Source organism: Lissotriton helveticus, chromosome 5_1 (assembly GCF_964261635.1).
Source record: "Lissotriton helveticus chromosome 5_1, aLisHel1.1, whole genome shotgun sequence".
Taxonomy (NCBI): Eukaryota; Metazoa; Chordata; class Amphibia; order Caudata; family Salamandridae; genus Lissotriton; species Lissotriton helveticus.
This window is the reverse complement of record NC_136065.1, coordinates 538,361,865-538,380,074: the sequence shown is the minus strand read 5'-3', so window position 1 is coordinate 538,380,074 and position 18,210 is coordinate 538,361,865. Positions and strand designations below refer to the sequence as shown.

Genomic DNA, 18,210 nt, shown 5'->3' with positions numbered 1-18,210 from the left:
CTGGGGCAGGAGGGGTGCAGGCAGGGATGTTGGTGGGCGACAGGATGCATATGTCAGTGTTCAGTGCAAATAATTAACAACCCTGATGGGGCCTTTCATTGCCAGGTCCACGCAGCCATAAAAGCAGTCCGGCTTCTGGCAAAGGGGCACTCCAGCTGCACCCCGTGCAAAATACAAATATGTCAATGTTTGTAGAGGGAGCTTACAGAATATGCCATTCATAACAAACAGAAAATGTAGTTATAATAATGTTTTGTGATAATAGAAGTTCTCTCTGCACTATTAAATTACAAAATCCTAGTATATTTTAGGGAAATGGTTTACTGCACACACACCCTCGGAGTGATTTTAGCATGTCACACTTTCTGAAATTATACTTGCAATATTGGCCATATAAACATAAAAAGCATATGCGTCCAAGCAGATGTATACTAGAGTACGGGTGGGTGGCGAAACTCCATGGAATTTCACTGAGTTTTTGTGCAATTCTGCGGAATTCCACGTACTACTACTCTGCAAGTTCTGCCCACCCCAATTATATAATTTCTTCAAACTAGTCTTCCTAAACTCACTGGCCTACATGACTCACCTTTTCTTAATAGTCAACAACTCATTGTCTTTGCTGTAAAGTTTCAAAATCAAATTAACTGTGAGCAATTATCTCATCTTTCTACAAAATACTGATCTAATGAACCTTCTTCATGCTGCAAAATAACAACACCAACTCATCTGATCTGGCCACAAGATATATTTTTCACAAGACATCTCAAGAGCTACTGCCACACAGAAGAAGGAATTTCTATCTCTTTGACCACAACTGAAACTTAGTGATCGCTCACTATGGTTTACTTCATCCTTATCTTTTCAAAGATGCCTACAAGGAGAAAACCTTCACCTTTGAACATCCAGACAAGCTACTTGAATTCTTAAAGGAAGGTACTGAAGCACACAATTAAGTCCCAACCATTCTGATAAACACACAGTCCAATGACGTATCAGCAGTAGAGGCGAACAAAGGTTTTTTATTCTTCATGTTTTCAACCAAGTCTTCGTATGATGTACAACACTTCTACGAAACGGCAGCTGACACGTTTTGTCTGCAAGACTTTTTCAGGACTGTGAGTTGATGTGAAATCCTATGTCTGTGTGGTACTCTGTACTCAAAAGAAAGTCAAAAGACTGTGCCACTCCAAGTGTTAGTCCTAATGTGCATCTTAATTCAAATAAATCATGTAAAGTGTACTTGATGCTACCCCAGTATCCAGTAGACATGTATAAGTTGCAATGACTGTCACTGGGAACCCGCAGAAAATGTGTTAAACCTATAACATTAATGATAATAGACCATTTCCCAAGTGGAAATGAAGGCCAATATGTGCCTCCTACATATGGTTAGTCTACAAACAAAGTAAAGAGAGAGCACCAAGTCCAGCAAGTTAACAATGTAACTAGGGAGGCCATGATAAGCTTTGAGTATGAAGTTTGTCTCCATAACCGGTGCTACTTGACTTCATCAAGTTGCAGAGTTTAATTGTTTTGTTCCTGAGTTGCTTCATGCTCTTTTTCCTCATATGAATGCTTCATTGATATATTATATTTTTGCTATAGTTTCCTTCCTTCATTAATATCTTGTCCATCTGTCTTAGGTTATCTGGTTTATATGTTATATTAAAATTGTTCATTCCTATGTGTTCAATGCCCTGTCTGTGTGAAGATTGTTTTTTGGAATTCTGCTTTTGCCTTCTACGGTGTCAAGGTAAAGGTGTAATAAGCTTGCCCAGTGTCTTTAACCAATGTTATTGATCAATATCTGCATTTTATGTTACTGGCTTCTCCTTGCTTATGATATCCAATTTCCTTTAGATAGTTCTCCTTCCTGTTGTACGCTTCTCTTTGAGTCTATGAGTGGCCATCACCTTTTTGTGGTCGATAACACTCTAGCTTTCAGTACTATCCTTTCTTTTTGATACTTGTGATCTTTATAAGCCCCACGATAACTCCTTCACTTCTTTGTCGGGTCATTCTTGCATCCCCGGTTTGAATCTTTTCTCACTTTCCTCGCATTCCTCACTCCTTTGCAGGATTCTATTTGGAAGTCCCCTCTTTTATTGCTTTTTCTGTTACTCGTATACAACATAATGCTGAATTGTATTTAAAAATGTCTGCTTTACATGTCATTTCATGGAATTTGAAGAATCTTCCTAACCCTATTAAAAGACAGAGAATTTTAACTCAGCTTTCCAAATTAAAATGCTATGGTCCTTATTATGAGTTTGGCAATTCGAGAGTGGAGAGCTTGGCAGTCCAACTACTGTATTAAAAGTTGGTGGAACGCGGCTGGACCCCCAAGACCGCCAGCAGACCACTGATCGCCGGGTTTGAGATTGGGGAAAGGCAGTCACCGTAGGGTGGTACAAGGGAGCTGTACCACCATCCGTATTATGAGTTGCCTGTTCCATGAGCAGACTGTGGTGGTTTGACCACCTGCTTCAAGGTGGCTATGATGAAGGAATTCAATGCAAAATCACTTCTTTCTTGTTTTTCCAGGCAAAATCTGACATGGATCCATTTCTCCAGATCCCCCCTTCACAGCAGGATCTTCATGCCGAGGATTACGGCCCTGTTTGCAGCAATCTACAGGTAAGTCCTTTTCCTACTAATTATCCACTGTCAGGACTGCCAATATATGGGCTGAGCCCCATGACATCTGCCGTCAAAATGCAGAAACAGGCATCAATATATTTGGAAAAGTACTCAGCACCACTTCAAGATCCCTGCCTCCACACCACTGGACAGTGGTCAACTCGTAATATAGTGGTCTTTGGACAGGCAGCACCGTAGGCTGCTGGCGAGGGTGGATGTGGTCTTACAGTGGTTGGACCACTAAGCTCGTAACAAGGTCCTAAAAAATGTTGCTATAGAAAACCAACATAACAGATACAGAAGCCCTTTTATCAAGACGTGATTGGGTCAGATCTGTTATTTGCTCTTCTGCAGCTAATACCAAAAATTAACTTCTCATTTTATTTTATTGACTGGAGCAATTTGAATTTCCGATCACACTCCATTGATAGTAGACCTAGAATTGACTACTGCTTCTTCATGTTCAAATCGATGGAGATTCAGCATTTATTTCTTGCAAGACTCAAATTTTATCTCCAAATTTGAAAAATGTACAAAAGGGTTTTATGACCTCAATACCACCAAAGAGCCCAACTTTACCTTCATTTGGGACTCTTTAATAAAACAGCTCATTGTTTCATTATAAATTGTGTCACACATAAAAAGAAACTGGCACTCTGTATTCCCTTTAATTATTTACACTTATTATAAATCCATGACATTAATATTAATCCTCCGATTGTAAAGACTCTTTAGTCTGGCTTACCCAGGTAAAGCTAGAATTTAATACAAATCCATTAATGATGCTTGTTGTACACTATTAAAAATGAACCCCAAATATTAAGGTAGTCCTAATAAATCAGGCAAAGTGCATGCTAATCTTTGTTTTAATTAAGTAACAAAAATGACTACCATTACTGATACAGATGGTACAAAACTTTACAAAGATGCAGAGATCCTTTATTGCTTTGCAGACTATTATAAGCTCCTTTACGCCCCAGAAACCACCCCATCAAAAAAAAATGTATACTCATTTTTTAATAACATACCCAAAATGGTAAAAACCATGCTAAAGTTTGTCCATTTAGAATAGGACATTTCTATTACTGAGATTAAGGGAAGCTATTTTACACCTCCCTACTTATAAAGTGGCTCCTTTTCCCTAAATTAAATATGCCTTTAAACCATTTATTTTCTGAAGGTACTGCTCAAGGTTCCTTTTCAGAGGCAATGTTACGATCTACCCCTAAAAAAGAGAGATTTGTTCAAAGCAAAAATTATCGACCCATTTTACTTTGATTGCAAAATTTATGATAACATTTTGCCCAGATGACTCCGTTATATTATTACTTCCCTAATTCATTGTGAGCAATCTAGCTTTGGTAAAGGGTGAATTATCACAGAAAATTATAGAACATTCTTGAATGTAATCCATGGCGCCATCAAATCTCTTGATCAGATAGCCACAATTACATTGGATGCACAGAAATCATTTAATAGAATTAAAGTGGACTTTCTCTTTAGGGCTCTGCAATAGCATAGGTTTGGTTAAAAAAATTATTTTAAAAATTCAAATATTATATATTTTCCATGAAACTTCGGTCTTTGTAATGACATCCAATCCTCATATTTTCCACTGATGTGAAATATCAGACAGATGGGTTTTCCTTTATCACCTTTATTATTTATTTTGCACTTTTTGGAAAAATACGTACATCCCCGATATATACTGGTTATAAATATAAAGGGTTTGAGATCAAATTTACAGCAAATGCAGATGATATATGTCAAATCCAGATGCTTCCATCCTACTAGATAATCTTAACCCCTAGTCCTTGATTTTCAGTTACTAGTTAAACATTTAAAAATCTGAAGTAATGCTATGTTTTTACATACAGGGCTTGTGTGGAAGTCTACAAAATTGAAATGCCTCTGTATTTTATGCTCCAATTCTGTCTCAGCATTACCCAGGCAGAGATTAAGCACAAAATTAAGATACTTTTTGGGGAATGGTCACCATTTCTTTTCTCTTGGTGAGGCCATCGACGCTATAAAAATGATGATTTACCCATTGTTAATTTTGTTTTATCAATGCTTCCTGTTAAACTTCAGGAGGAATTTTATAAGGTTATCAACACTAAATTACTTAAATTCTTGTGGAATGCAAAAAAATTTTGGTTAAATTGCAGCAACCCAGCCAACTAGATGGTGTTAATTTCCCAAACTTTCATAACAATCATTCAGCTTTTACACTTAAACAAGTTTGGACAATTATGTTTGATGACCCCGCATCCTCTCTCAACACTTGGCAAGAACTTGAATACACATTAATCATCCCTCCACATTCAAAGAATATTCTTACATATTATGTAAGCCTTCACTCTTTTCATCTCCTGTAATTAGCTATTTAGCAATTTTGCAGGACTATTTTACAAAAGTCACAATCAACATTTTATATTTTCAAGTCCACTCCTGTTTTGGTACAAATCTAAAGTTACGCAATCACAAGACGATTTGTTGTTGTACCTGGTTACCCAAATGAATACATTATATAGAACATGTAATGGATGATACTCATTTTTGTACTTTTGAAGCATTACTGCGCAAATTTCATCTTCCACGTAATTATCGTGAGCAAAGTAATCTTTTTAAATAATGCATCAAATACACATTGCCAATCTCTTCTGCATCTGATTTGCCTCTCCCAACCTCTCCATCCTCTCACTACAATTCTACCTCCAATGTTACAGCCTCTCATATCCGTAAACAATTAACACATTGTAGACCTACCAAACAAAACCACATTGTAGACCTACCAAATATAAAACATCCATAGGAATGACATGAGCAAAAAAACTTAAACATGGTTATCCTCAAAAATCTTCTTTCTACTTACCGCTCAGCTAGCACTACTCAAACTCTTTTTTTAAAACTTTTTATAAAAGACTCTTCCTGACCCCAATTTTATTGCACAGGATGAAACTCACCCAGGATAGTAGATGCCGAGCATGCAATGCAGATAATAGTGATGTTTAGCATATGTTATTTTTTGTCCCAATTTAAGAATTTTCTGGACGCAGGTATGGCATACAATTACTGATATTTGCATAACTCCACTGCTCTTCAGTACCCAGCAGATTTTTCTTGATGTACTACATGTTTCGTGGTCACATAATCACCCAAACGGTTGTTTTGCTGCCCTTTTTGCCATAGCGTTTAAAGTTATTACATCTAACTGGAAAATTGCTAATGATATTTTGTTCACCAAATGTCGGAATTTGCTATGTTATATTCATAGGCTGGGCCAGTTCTACTTCTGTTCAGTTATTCATCAAAATAGATTTGTTGTGTTTGCCTTTCACCTATTTTCTTTTAAAACATGCTTGTTTGAATTCTGACACTATAAATAACTTTGAGTCTCCTTCTTCAATATGATACACTCTTTTTCCGTATCTCTTACTTTCTTCTCTTCATTTCGTTTTTTACATTTGCTCCTGCATTCCCCTTTTGTTTTTCCTGCCTCTCTCATTGTATACCAGATTTCTAAAATATGCCTTTTCTCTTTTTTTCAAACCTATTTATCATACTTCTTCATGGTGACTATTTATGGGTGCACTGAGTTTTCATACATTTTGCTAATATATGATGGCATAGTCATATAACTTATAATGCGTATTTTTTAGTATTCAATTTGTTTTGTAACACTCTTGGTTCCTTGTAATATCTATCTTCTGTGCTTTAATAAAGCATATTTCAAAAGAAAAGGGTGTTTTGCGGTCACAAGCTCAGTGTTTGTGCAAATTGCAGTCTTTATAAATGGAAAACAACTTTGTAAATGAGGCCAAAAATGCCTTAGTGCCTGATTCACAGAGGTAAACATACACTTTTGTGTAAGCATGCTTTTGCTACATATTCACAAAAACTATTTTACTGTTAGTATTTTTATGACTGCGAAGTCTCTGTACATAAACATAAAGGACTATCCCATCTTTTTATGAGTGGAGACTCCGCAGTTGCAAAGTTACTACTAGTAAAATACCTTTATGTATAGTAAACAATTGTAAACTTACACAAAAGCATACGTTTACCTTTGTGAATCAGGCCTTTAATGTTCAGAATGTGTTCTGTCCAACAATGTTCTTCCAGCGTTGCAGACATAAACATTCCTTTTAAATGGTGAAGCATAGAATTAGCATAAAAATAAAATCAATTTTACCTGCAATGTCCAAACCTGGGCAATCAAGCTTACATGAATTACAGAGGAGGTTCTTGCTGTGAGCATGCCACCAAACTCAGGCGAGTAGACATTAAGACATTGGCAACTCCAAAATAAGTGCAACAGATGAACTTTCTTCAGCCTGAATTTTGGGCTAGTGCTCCAACTTTACAAACCTGGTCAATTCTTAGGTATAAAGTACAGAGTAAAAATTAAGACCATTATTGACAAGGACAGGAGCAGACTCACTGTCATGATTTTTTAAGTGGGAGCTCAGGCTGTAATCTTCCATTAGAATAGACTAAGCTGATGACCTGCTGATGTCTTGCAGATGTTGCTAACCTTGCCCATATAGCAGCCCTCACATACAACCCAAGGAAACAAAAGCTAACACAGAGAGCATCAAGAAGCCCTCACAATACCTCATTGGGCATTAGTCTAGGGGCACCCTAGAACCATCTGTCTACTTGTGTAGTGAGATGGTTGGTCACCCTGCTTGGTGATTTCCCTATGCCAACCACTAAGCTGATTAATAGATGGTTACTGAATACATCAATTGATTTTTTTTTATTTTGTAACCGTGATATACGTAGTTCTCAACACATATGTCACCCATCTTCCAGACAAACTGGATTTTTACAGGGAACTTCCATAGATTTAATATATTTTCTTAATTATGACATGAAGAAATTTTTTAACAAACAGTATTCCATGAAAGAATCAAAAGGCAATCAAATAATATCGAATGGTCTTCTGAGGGAATCCTGCTGCTAATCTGTTACCTTAGTTGTAAAAATCATTGATACTGGTTTTTCATGTACTAAAGTTGTGAAACTTATTAATTCATTCTACAAACAAGTTTGTAAGGTTTATCTAATCATACCGTGGTGACTGGTTTTAAAGAGTTAAGGGAAACAAGGTTGTCGGGCCTCACTTGGTGGAGCACTGACAGCCTCCCTTTGGAGCTTGAGTGGGCCTTTAGGGCTGGGCAGCTCCTGATAGAGCTATGCTTGGTTGATACCTCATTTCTGTTCAGGAAGACTTAAAACTTGGCTCTTTGTGCAAATCTAACCGCCACCCGCCCGACCTCTCTGTGTTTAAACCGAGTTACTCTTGGGAGTAGCTGTGCGCATATAAATTACCTATTATACCATACCATATAATGAACCTGCAGCCTTTTCAATCTTCATCTGCAGTTTTGCCAGTTGTGGCTCTGCATGCTGTAAAGTGGAACTGGTGTTTTTAGACATGGTAATTCCATATCCAGAAACACCAGATATGTTTTAATGAGGGCTTTAGAAATGAGTATTATTTATTATGCACACAGCCACTGGTAAATTGAATCATTCTAAAGTAGTAAATAGTTAAACCACGCATAATGGTTGCAGAACATGTTTCATTTTTGGGTAACATTCATCGGTATGGTTCAAAATTTGAGTAATTGATTCAGATAGAGCTTTAGATGTTCAACTTAATTTGCCTAAACATTTAAGAACAACACAATGTTGTCCACGTTTAGTTTAATTTTAAATCCCACTTAGAAACATGGCCTTCTTGTATAGAATGTTGCTAAATTGAAACAATAAGTAAGAATATCAATTGGCAAACAATTGAGTGATGGATGACTATATAAAGAGTCAACAAGAGCTCTGAGTTTTACCAACTCAAAAGCTTGTTATAGTATTACGGAAAAACAATAACAGTCGGTATCCACTCTAGGCCTGGGCGGTAAATTCCGTCCCGCTTGCGGAATTCGGGTAATTTCGCGTTCCGCGGAGAATGCGAAATTGCCCAAAATTCTGCGTTACGCGACTTCACAAAATTCTTTGCTTGTTCGCGTTCTCAAAATGCGTGTTCGCGAGAAATTTCCTCCCGAGCACGCAAACACCAATTGCGAACAGGAAAAAAGCATCGCGAACAAGCAATTCCGCGTGTTCGTGGAATTTTTTCGTGTTCGCAGAGATTTATACCATTTCATGGAGATTTGCGTAACGCGATTACGCAAATTCTGCCCATCCCTAATCCACTCTGTCTCGGTTAATTCTTAGTATCCCAATGAAATAATGTGCATTTGTACAATAATGACTCTCTCATAGGAAATCAATCTGTTCCCTACCTAATGATTTATGACAAGCCATGGACAAGTGTTCTTACACAATATTTACATTGACCTTGCAGTCTACAATTGACCTTGAAAATGTATTCTACTTTGTGGGTTTATTGAGATTCAGCAGATTGTTCGACATTGCACTACAGGACAAACACCTACCCTCTCTAGTTGTTGGTGTTTGCCCCACGGTGATTGCTGTTGTTTTATAGGGGTGCTGCCCCATGCCACCACTGCCCTTCCCACTTTGCCAGCAGGCCTTTCGCTACCTACAACTGCAGCATTGTTTAATTAAGCATTGCAGTGCAGATGGTGAAATGTCTGTCACATAATTAATCAATCAATCAGGGAATTGTAAGCACGCTACTCACCCAAGAGGGTCTCAAGGCGTGGGGGGAGTGGTCCGGTGATCTGTTTAGCCGAAGAACCAGGTCTTGAGGGTCTTCCTGAAGGTGTTCAGGGAGGGAGCACGTCTGATGTCTGCCTGTCGCTCGTTTCAAGGTCTTGGCTGCAGTGTGAGAGAAGGATCTTCTGCCTGCTCTGGCTCTGTGGATGCGCGGGATTTCGGCCAGTGCGAGGTTGGAAGATCGGAGGTTTCTTCTGGGTACATGGAAGTTGATTCTGTGGTTGAGGTATTTGGGTCCGTTGTTGTGTAGGCATTTGTTGGTGTGAGTGAGAGTGTTTTAAAGTGACTCTTTTCTCCACGGGGACCCAGTGGAGACTTTGTAGGTGTTGGCTGCTGAGTTTGTGTCGAGGGATGCTGAGGACGTGTCTGGCGGTGGTGTTCTGTGTTGTCTGGAGTTTGCGAAGTAGGGACTTGTTGCTGCTGGCATAGAGTGTGTTTCCATAGTCCAGTCTGCTGGTGATAAATGATTGGGTGAGGGCCTTCCTTGACTCAGGGGGGATCCACTTGAAGGTCTTGCGGCGGATGCAGATGGTGTTGAAGCAGCTGGAGGTGACGGCATGGACTTAACACAAGGCCGACCTACCTACTTAGCATACTAATTAGGAGTATTTACTATTCATACCACCTATCTGATATATTACCTTCAACCGCAGAAAAGGGAATGGGTGAAGCTGTTACCCTGTCTTATTGCTTGGAGGTTTTTGATGTCATAAAAGGTATCTCACATTAGGTAGAGTGAGAGAGGAACTGGTGGTGTAATTCTACGTGGAGATATCCAAATTCAGTTTGCATGATAAAACATCATTAAGTATGTTGGGATCTCAATAAACTATAATATAAAACAAAAACACCTCTCAATACCAGGAGAATATGTAATGAAGATTTTAGGTGTTGATCTGTAATGTATTGCACAATTTTTTTTTCAATTACCATTATGATTTGTTTTCTGGACTATTGTTCAATGAAGTGCTGTAACAAAAAGCATGTTATGATTTCATGCCTTTTTCATTGTATATCCAAAGCGTTTCATAATCATAAAAAGGATATATTCTAATTATTCACAGTTCGATACTAGTAGATTTTTAGCATTCAGGACCCAACTTTGCTATCCAGCCATTCAATCAGTACTACAAATTCTGAAAAATTTGCGGCATCATCAGACAGCAAAGATTTTCTTCGTTATACAGAAATATGGCTAGCAGGCATAACCCCCTAACATTGCCCTACCAGTGCAACTAGTTACAACTGCAAAGGATCAACAACCATTGGAATGATAAGAGAGTGCCCATGTGCTAAGCAAAACCATTATGATTTAAGTAAGACTCATCAAGCAAAACAAGACATTGTCCACTCTTTTGGGGAAGGGCCTCATTCAAACCAATAACCCTCATTACAAGTGCCCCGTAGCACACCAGACCGCTGGTATCTGGAATTACTGGCAGCATCTGAGATTAAAAATTAAATAGGAAAACACATTATCAATACTTTACCCTATACATTTTCACAGGTATGTTGCCAAAATCTTGCATGGATCAAATGAGTAGAACGGGTGAGGGAGACTCACAGGAATCAGTTTTGAAATATCAATGTATGCAATTATTTCTCATTACAGCCTTTACAGGTTTTAAACAGGTGAAATCCTTGCACATCAAAATTTCTGATCCCTATGGTATTGAAAATTCATGTGTGCAGATATTTTTGTCCTTGTTACTGAGCCTCTGTTAAGTTTTTTTAATAACTAAACAGAGGAAAGTCAACATAATGCATCAGATATTTTTTGAGTTTTGAGTTCTCTTGATTACTGACTGGAGACTGAGATGGAAAATCAATTACTTGAACTGAAAATTATAATGTTAAGATCCATATCTAAAGATTACTAGAATTTATATGTTTAAGAGATACACATCTTCCACTCATTGTTATCACTTGAAATGTATGTTATAATTAGGTGCAACATGCATATCTATATTGGGATAATCCATGCTCTAAATAATACTTTATTTTGTAGGTTGTTTTGGCTTTATATACATCAGTAGACAGTGTCCTATGATATTCCCATAGTGTTTAAATAGGTTTTGAAGCTCCACATTTTATAGTTATTTAACTATATCCATATGTTTGACAACCATTGTGCATATGTAATTACCACTTTTATCAATAACCTTTATACAGCATGCAACTTGTTTTAGAAATTACTGGTTGGGGAGAAAAATTAGGATGAAAACATATAGTATTGATATATATATATATATATATGTATGAGGAGCACACTTACAGGGACACTGAGTTCAGGTATAATGGCACTGTAGGTAAGAGGTCGACAGTCGCGAGTGTTATTCACAAGCACACAAGGTAGGAACATTGGTCCAAGATCATCACCATCAAGAACATCAACTGTGAGAGTGGCTGTACTTGTTCTTCTTTCATTTGGATTCTGTGCGCGATCCTGGGCAAAAGACAATTTACAAATTTATTCTTCATAGAAATGTTCTAATTAACTCCAAAACTGTGTCACAATACATTTGTAAAGATTTTACCTGAAATTAGAAGTTTTAAAGGAAGTTACAATTGTTACATGGGGAATCAGACTACTTTCTTCATTGTGTAGAACCTATATATTTCACAAAAATATTGGTTTTACTTATGCTACACTAGGATTATTTCTGTACAACTATTCATGCTTTTGTGATGCTTTTGATCACAAGATTCCAATTTCCACCATCTGTTTGTGAGTTTAAATAATCTTACATAGCTTTCCCTCACTACTTTTGACTGCCAATTATTGACAAGAATGTGGTGTATGTGTGAATGTGCAAAAGGAATATGGCAAAATGGTACACATATCCTGTTTCTGTATACCACACACAGTGAATGTTGCTAACATAGGGCATCCTGCACACATCCGTTTTCACAGTATATATAACAATTTTCTGCTCAAACCAAGACTGCTACACTGTTGGTGTAAGTCTAAGGAAAACAGTTAAATATGCAAGATATATGTGGCCCAATAATTAAGGTCTACCCAAGAATATGGATAATAAAATATATACATGGCTAGTTGGAATGTTATCGATACAATCTCTTTCCAGCAAATCTTAATAACTTTCTCAACTTCATCTAAATAAGGGCCTGATTACAAGTTTCGGCGGCCCTGGAGCAAATGGCACCACACCGCTCTACTCCGCTCCAGGACCGCCGAAATTCACCGCTGCCAACCTGCCAGATTACAAGAAATGTTATGGTCTGGTGGGTGGGCGGTGTGGCAGTCCCATGGCAGTCCTCTTTAAAGGCTGATTGTGAGCCTTAAACAGCACTGACGCAGCACCACCCCTGCATGTTCCTGCTCAGAAAGGAATGCACCATGTCATCCGTTCCTTCCTGTTCAGAAACTGGGAATGCAAATCTATAGGGGGACACAACATGTGCCCCCCTACATGAACCCCCATGCACAGGGGTAAGAAGGGGCCCTGTAGGCCCCTCTTTCTTTACTCACCACCAGCGGTTACATAGAGGAAGAACCTCCCTGAAACTGCTGGTGGTGAGGAAAGCCATAATATGATTGGCTGTGCCTCAGGGCAAGCGTATTGCAGCCCTCAGACTGCCAAGGGACCATCAGGGAATGTGGTTCCTGTCGGTTACAGCAGTGCAATGGCGGTCTAACAGCGAAAGTCCTATAAAGGCGGTCAGACCGCCGGTGCGGCGATAGCTGGACCAGCACCACAGCAACACCTTGAGTCTGACTCAGAATCAGGGCCAAAATGGCAATATGAATTATTGTACACCAAATATTCTAGCAGCATTGCTCTTCACATAAAGTAATAACTATATAATGCAGTTTAGTTATAGCAGCATTTCATGCTCAGTAATATTCACAGTAACCAATCATAAAGTACTGCTGCGCATTGCTTTCCATAACATAATATTTCCTTTTAGCTCTTTGAAGTGGCAAGGTTCACTGACAAAATATCCAAACCAGAAATATTGTGGACCGCAAATATTGTGTCAAAAATATCTAACCCAAAACTATTGTTATCCTATACTTATAATGTAATGCTAAAAAAAGGTGACAAAAATATTGTTGTCACTAATATCATTGTCAAAAATATTGTTTTATATATATATATATATGTATATATATATACAAGTTCCACAGTTGCCCCCAAGGCGAAGCGCACTCACTGTTCGGCATACTCCTGGTTCAAAAAGTAAGGCACACTCGGCGTCAGCAGCGCCTGACGCGTTTCGGGTCTTCCACCCTTCCTCATAGGCTTTCTGCTCCCAAATGACTGCCAACATACACGCCTTCCAGTCTTTGTCCCAAATTTATTAACATCAAAAACAATCACAGGTGAGTGCCTTTTATCCAGATGCATTATGGGGCTGGAAGTCCGTAAATAACACCCCAGTGGGCTGGTGGCAGTACATGCGGCAAAATATCAATATCGCGGGTGTGCCCCTTGAGTCTTTTCGCAATATATCATTTGCCAGATTTGTCCCGCTGCGCTGAACAGCAGTCCAGCAGCGGAGCCGCTACAGTCAACGGCGGTGCGCTTCACGGCCGGGCCGGCCGTTACACATACAAGTTCCACAGTTGCCCCCAAGGCGAAGCGCACTCACTGTTCGGCATACTCCTGGTTCAAAAAGTAAGGCACACTCGGCGTCAGCAGCGCCTTACGCGTTTCGGGTCTTCCACCCTTCCTCATAGGCTTTCTGCTCCCAAATGACTGCCAACATACACGCCTTCAAGTCTTTGTCCCAAATTTATTAACATCAAAAACAATCACAGGTGAATGCCTTTTATCCAGATGCATTATGGGGCTGGAAGTCCGTAAATAACACCCCAGTGGGCTGGTGGCAGTACATGCGGGAAAATATCAATATCGCGGGTGTGCCCCTTGAGTCTTTTCGCAATATACCATTTGCCAGATTTGTCCCGCTGCGCTGAACAGCAGTCCAGCAGCGGAGCCGCTACAGTCAACAGCGGTGCGCTTCACGGCCGGGCCGGCCGTTACACATACAAGTTCCACAGTTGCCCCCAAGGCGAAGCGCACTCACTGTTCGGCATACTCCTGGTTCAAAAAGTAAGGCACACTCGGCGTCAGGAGTATGCCGAACAGTGAGTGCGCTTCGCCTTGGGGGCAACTGTGGAACTTGTATGTATATATATATATATATATATATATGTATATATATATATATATATATATATATATATATATATATATATATATATATATATATATATATATATATAATATTCACTGAAAAAACCATAGGTTTCACACCAGTTATAGTTAGCTGGACATTTTACTCGCATAAAACCATTGAAATTCCCACGTTATAGTTAGTTGTACTCACTATAACTTGCGCGTGCAATGCACTGCTGATGACGTCACATATTACATCACTCATGACATGGTCAGTGACATCTCCGCTCCTTCCCTGAAAGTTTCGGGGGGATTCGTCAAGCGGGGGCCGAAAGGGGGTCCCAAAACGTGTTTTCCCCATGTTAATTTCCATAGGGACCTTTAGACACGGCTACAGCCCGAACGGCTGAATGGAATTACACCAAACTTGGCAAAATGGCAGGGCCTGGTATGCAGATGTGCCTTTGGTGAAAATCCCTCCAGTAGGGTTTGAGAAAATTGAATTTGACATTTTTCAAATGGCATTTTCTGTGGGACCTTTAGACACGGCTACAGCCCGAACGGCTGAACCGAATTACACCAAACTTGGCAAAATGGTAGGGACAGGTATGCAGTAGTGCCTTTTCTATATTTGGTGAAAATCCCTCCAGTAGTTGTTGAGAAAATTGAATTTGAGCAAATTATATATCTATATGCGCTCACCGTACGCGTACTGTACGCGTAAGGTACGCGTACCGTACGCGTACGTGCGCGGACCCTTACGTGCGCGAGCAAAATTCTGATTGGCTGGCAGTCGACTGTCAACATTCCAAACTGTCCAAACCTGGAAGTGTTGGCCACCATCTTGTTTTTCAGGAGAACTGAGGCACAAGAGAGCCCAAAACAAGAGTGGAAAACATGAAAAGGGGGCAGGGTAGAGACCCCCCAACCCTTTAGCCCTTCTCAGGGGGTCCCAAAAGGTATGCGTACCGTGCGCGTACCCCACGATTAAAAAAAAGGGGGTCAGGGGGTCTCAACCCCGCCCCCTTTTCGCGTTTAACACTCTTGTTTTGTGCTCTCTTGTGCCTCACTTCTCCAAGAGTGGAAACACGAAAAGGGGTCAGGGTAGAGACCCCCCAACCATCTAGCCCTTCTCAGGGCGTCCCAAAAGGACCCCCAAGGGCAAAAAAAAAATAATAAAAAAAATCGCGGGATATGCGCAACGTACGCGTACGGTACGCGTACCGTGCGCGTACCTCACGATTTAAAAAAACCAAAGGGGGACAGGGGGTCTCAACCCTGCCCCCTTTTCGCGTTTTCCACTCTTGTTTTGTGCTCTCTTATGCCTCACTTCTCCTGAGAAGCAAGATGGCTGCTCAGGTGGTCCCAGAAGGATAATAACATATATAAACGTTATCCGCTAATAGAATTAGCATTTACAAAACCTTTGAAATTTATTGAAAAAAAATATAGGTTTCACATCTGATATAGTTAGGAATTAGCATTTAAAAAACCTTACAAATTCACTGAAAAAACCATAGGTTTCAAGCCTTATATAGTTAGGAATTAGCATTTAAAAAACCTTGCAAATTCACTTAAAAACCATAGGTTTCAGGCCTTATATAGTTAGGAATTAGCATTTTAAAAACCTTGCAAATTCACTTAAAAACCATAGGTTTCAGGCCTTATATAGTTAGGAATTAGCATTTAAAAAACCATTGAAATTGCTCCTTTATAGTTAGTTGTACTAACTATATTTCGCGCACCCGCAATCCATCAGTGATGTCATCAGTGATGTCATTTGAGATGTCATCAGTGATGTCATCAGTGATCTCACTGACCATGTCATGAATGATGTAATATGTGACATCATCAGCAGTGGATTGCGGGTGCGCGAAATATGTTAGTACAACTAACTATATAGGAGCAATTTCAATGTTTTTTTAAATGCTAATTCCTAACTAAGTCCGTCCGCGACCATTGAGGAGGAGGGAACCTCCGCATGGCCTGCAGAGTTCCCTCCTGTCCAATTAGGATGTGACCGCCACCCTGGCGGTCACATCCTCTATGTTTAACATTGCGGCGGGTGCAGCTTCAAGCTGCACCCGCCGCAATGTTAAAAATGCATACATTGCATTTGTATGCAGAAAGCGGTGCCTGCCGATTACTGCATACAAATGCAGGGGGGTACCATAGGTACCCCCCATCTGCACCCCCCCCCCTTCACCCAGGGGGCCCGCAACGGGCCCCCGCAGTGAAGCTCCGTATGCTTTTCCACGGCGGAAAACCCGCCATGGAAAAGCATTTCTTTTGGGCATCCTAATATGGTTGGCGGTGTCTATTAGGGCTTTTCCGCCGCGGTCGTAAGCCAACCGCGGCAGAAAAGCTGCAGACGTAAACCTGGACCCACCAGCCATCCTAATGTGGCGGTGGGTCTTTGGTGGGTCCGCAGCGGTTTTTCCGTATCCTCCGGGCCGGCGGTGGCTTCCGCCGGCCCGGAGGATACAGAAAAACCGGTACCTAATCTGCCCCTATATAAGGCCTGAAACCTATGGTTTTTTAAGTGAATATATATATAGATATGTAAACACAGAATTGTAGCTGGACCTTTGCCTCTATGTCGGCGGGCTCACGGCAGGGGTAGCCACCCCCTAAAATTCAACACACTCCACCAGCGTCCTCCTTCTAGTGATATCAGAAAGAACAACACGGGAGCCGTGGCCTCAGTAAATGGTGCAGTTTAATGCAGATGCAACGTCCTACGCGTTTCGGAGTAAGCCTACTCCTTCATCACAGGCAAACTTTGTGCATAACAGTGTTAATAATAAAGTAAAAAAATATGTCACGTGATAAGAACATAAACAAAATACTTCGCCATTACACAATTTTCAAATGGTGTTAACATAGAAAGTGACTATATATACACATTGGTCGTGGTGACTCAAAAAAGCATAATTTTCGCTCATATTAAAACACCTTTTGTGACTGTTTGTAAGTTTTAGTGACCTTCGCCTGACGTAATGACGTGAATCCTATGCATCAGGAAATAATATACATTTTACAGCACTAAGTTCAGTGATAATAATTTCAATAATAACGTAACGATTTGCACCAGCAACATATTGTCATTCAATGAAAATAATATAGTATTTCAAAGAAAATATGAGCAACCTTGCTGATAGAGGATGCGAACCCTTAACCTCAAAAGAGTAATGCTCGGGGTGAACCAGCCCACTGCGCTACATGATCACCCGGATGCTGGTTGCTGAAAATTGCCCAGTCATCATGTAAAGGGTCATAGCGGCAAGCGTGCGCCTAACATAACATATGGGTGGAAAAACAGTACTGCCCTAGTGGGCTGACAAATGAATGGTGCACAAATGAGTATAGAGGAGAAAATATTGCCCCAGTGGGCCAGAATTATTTGGTTAAGAACTCAGTGCTATTGATAAAGTTCATTACACGAATAAGTCAATCATGAATCAAGCCCATGTGGGCAGGTGCTCAGTTCAGTGCCAACGGAATTCTTCTCAGTCAGTATTTGGTGAGTACTCGTAACACCTATAGACAATGGTAAAGGCAATCTATTAAAATCTTCATAATCAAAAAAACTGTATCATGAAGAGCAAAACACACAAAATTCTAAAACAACATGCAGAAGGTATTAGGGCAGCAACATTATCATGACAAAACTTATTGCTTCAATGTAAGTGTACTGACAATTCCTCGTCCA

The 18,210-nt window shown here is 39.9% G+C and overlaps 1 protein-coding gene across 1 annotated transcript in view; it reads right to left on the bottom strand.

Annotated features, from left to right (window-relative positions):
* Positions 1–18,210, bottom strand: part of PCDH15 (protocadherin related 15) — a 2,579,312-nt gene that overhangs the window by 1,620,641 nt on the left and 940,461 nt on the right. Inside the window, exon 8 of the mRNA XM_078642873.1 lies at positions 11,627–11,797. Coding sequence (XP_078498999.1) covers positions 11,627–11,797 — 171 coding nt within the window. The remainder of the gene's footprint in view (positions 1–11,626; positions 11,798–18,210) is intronic.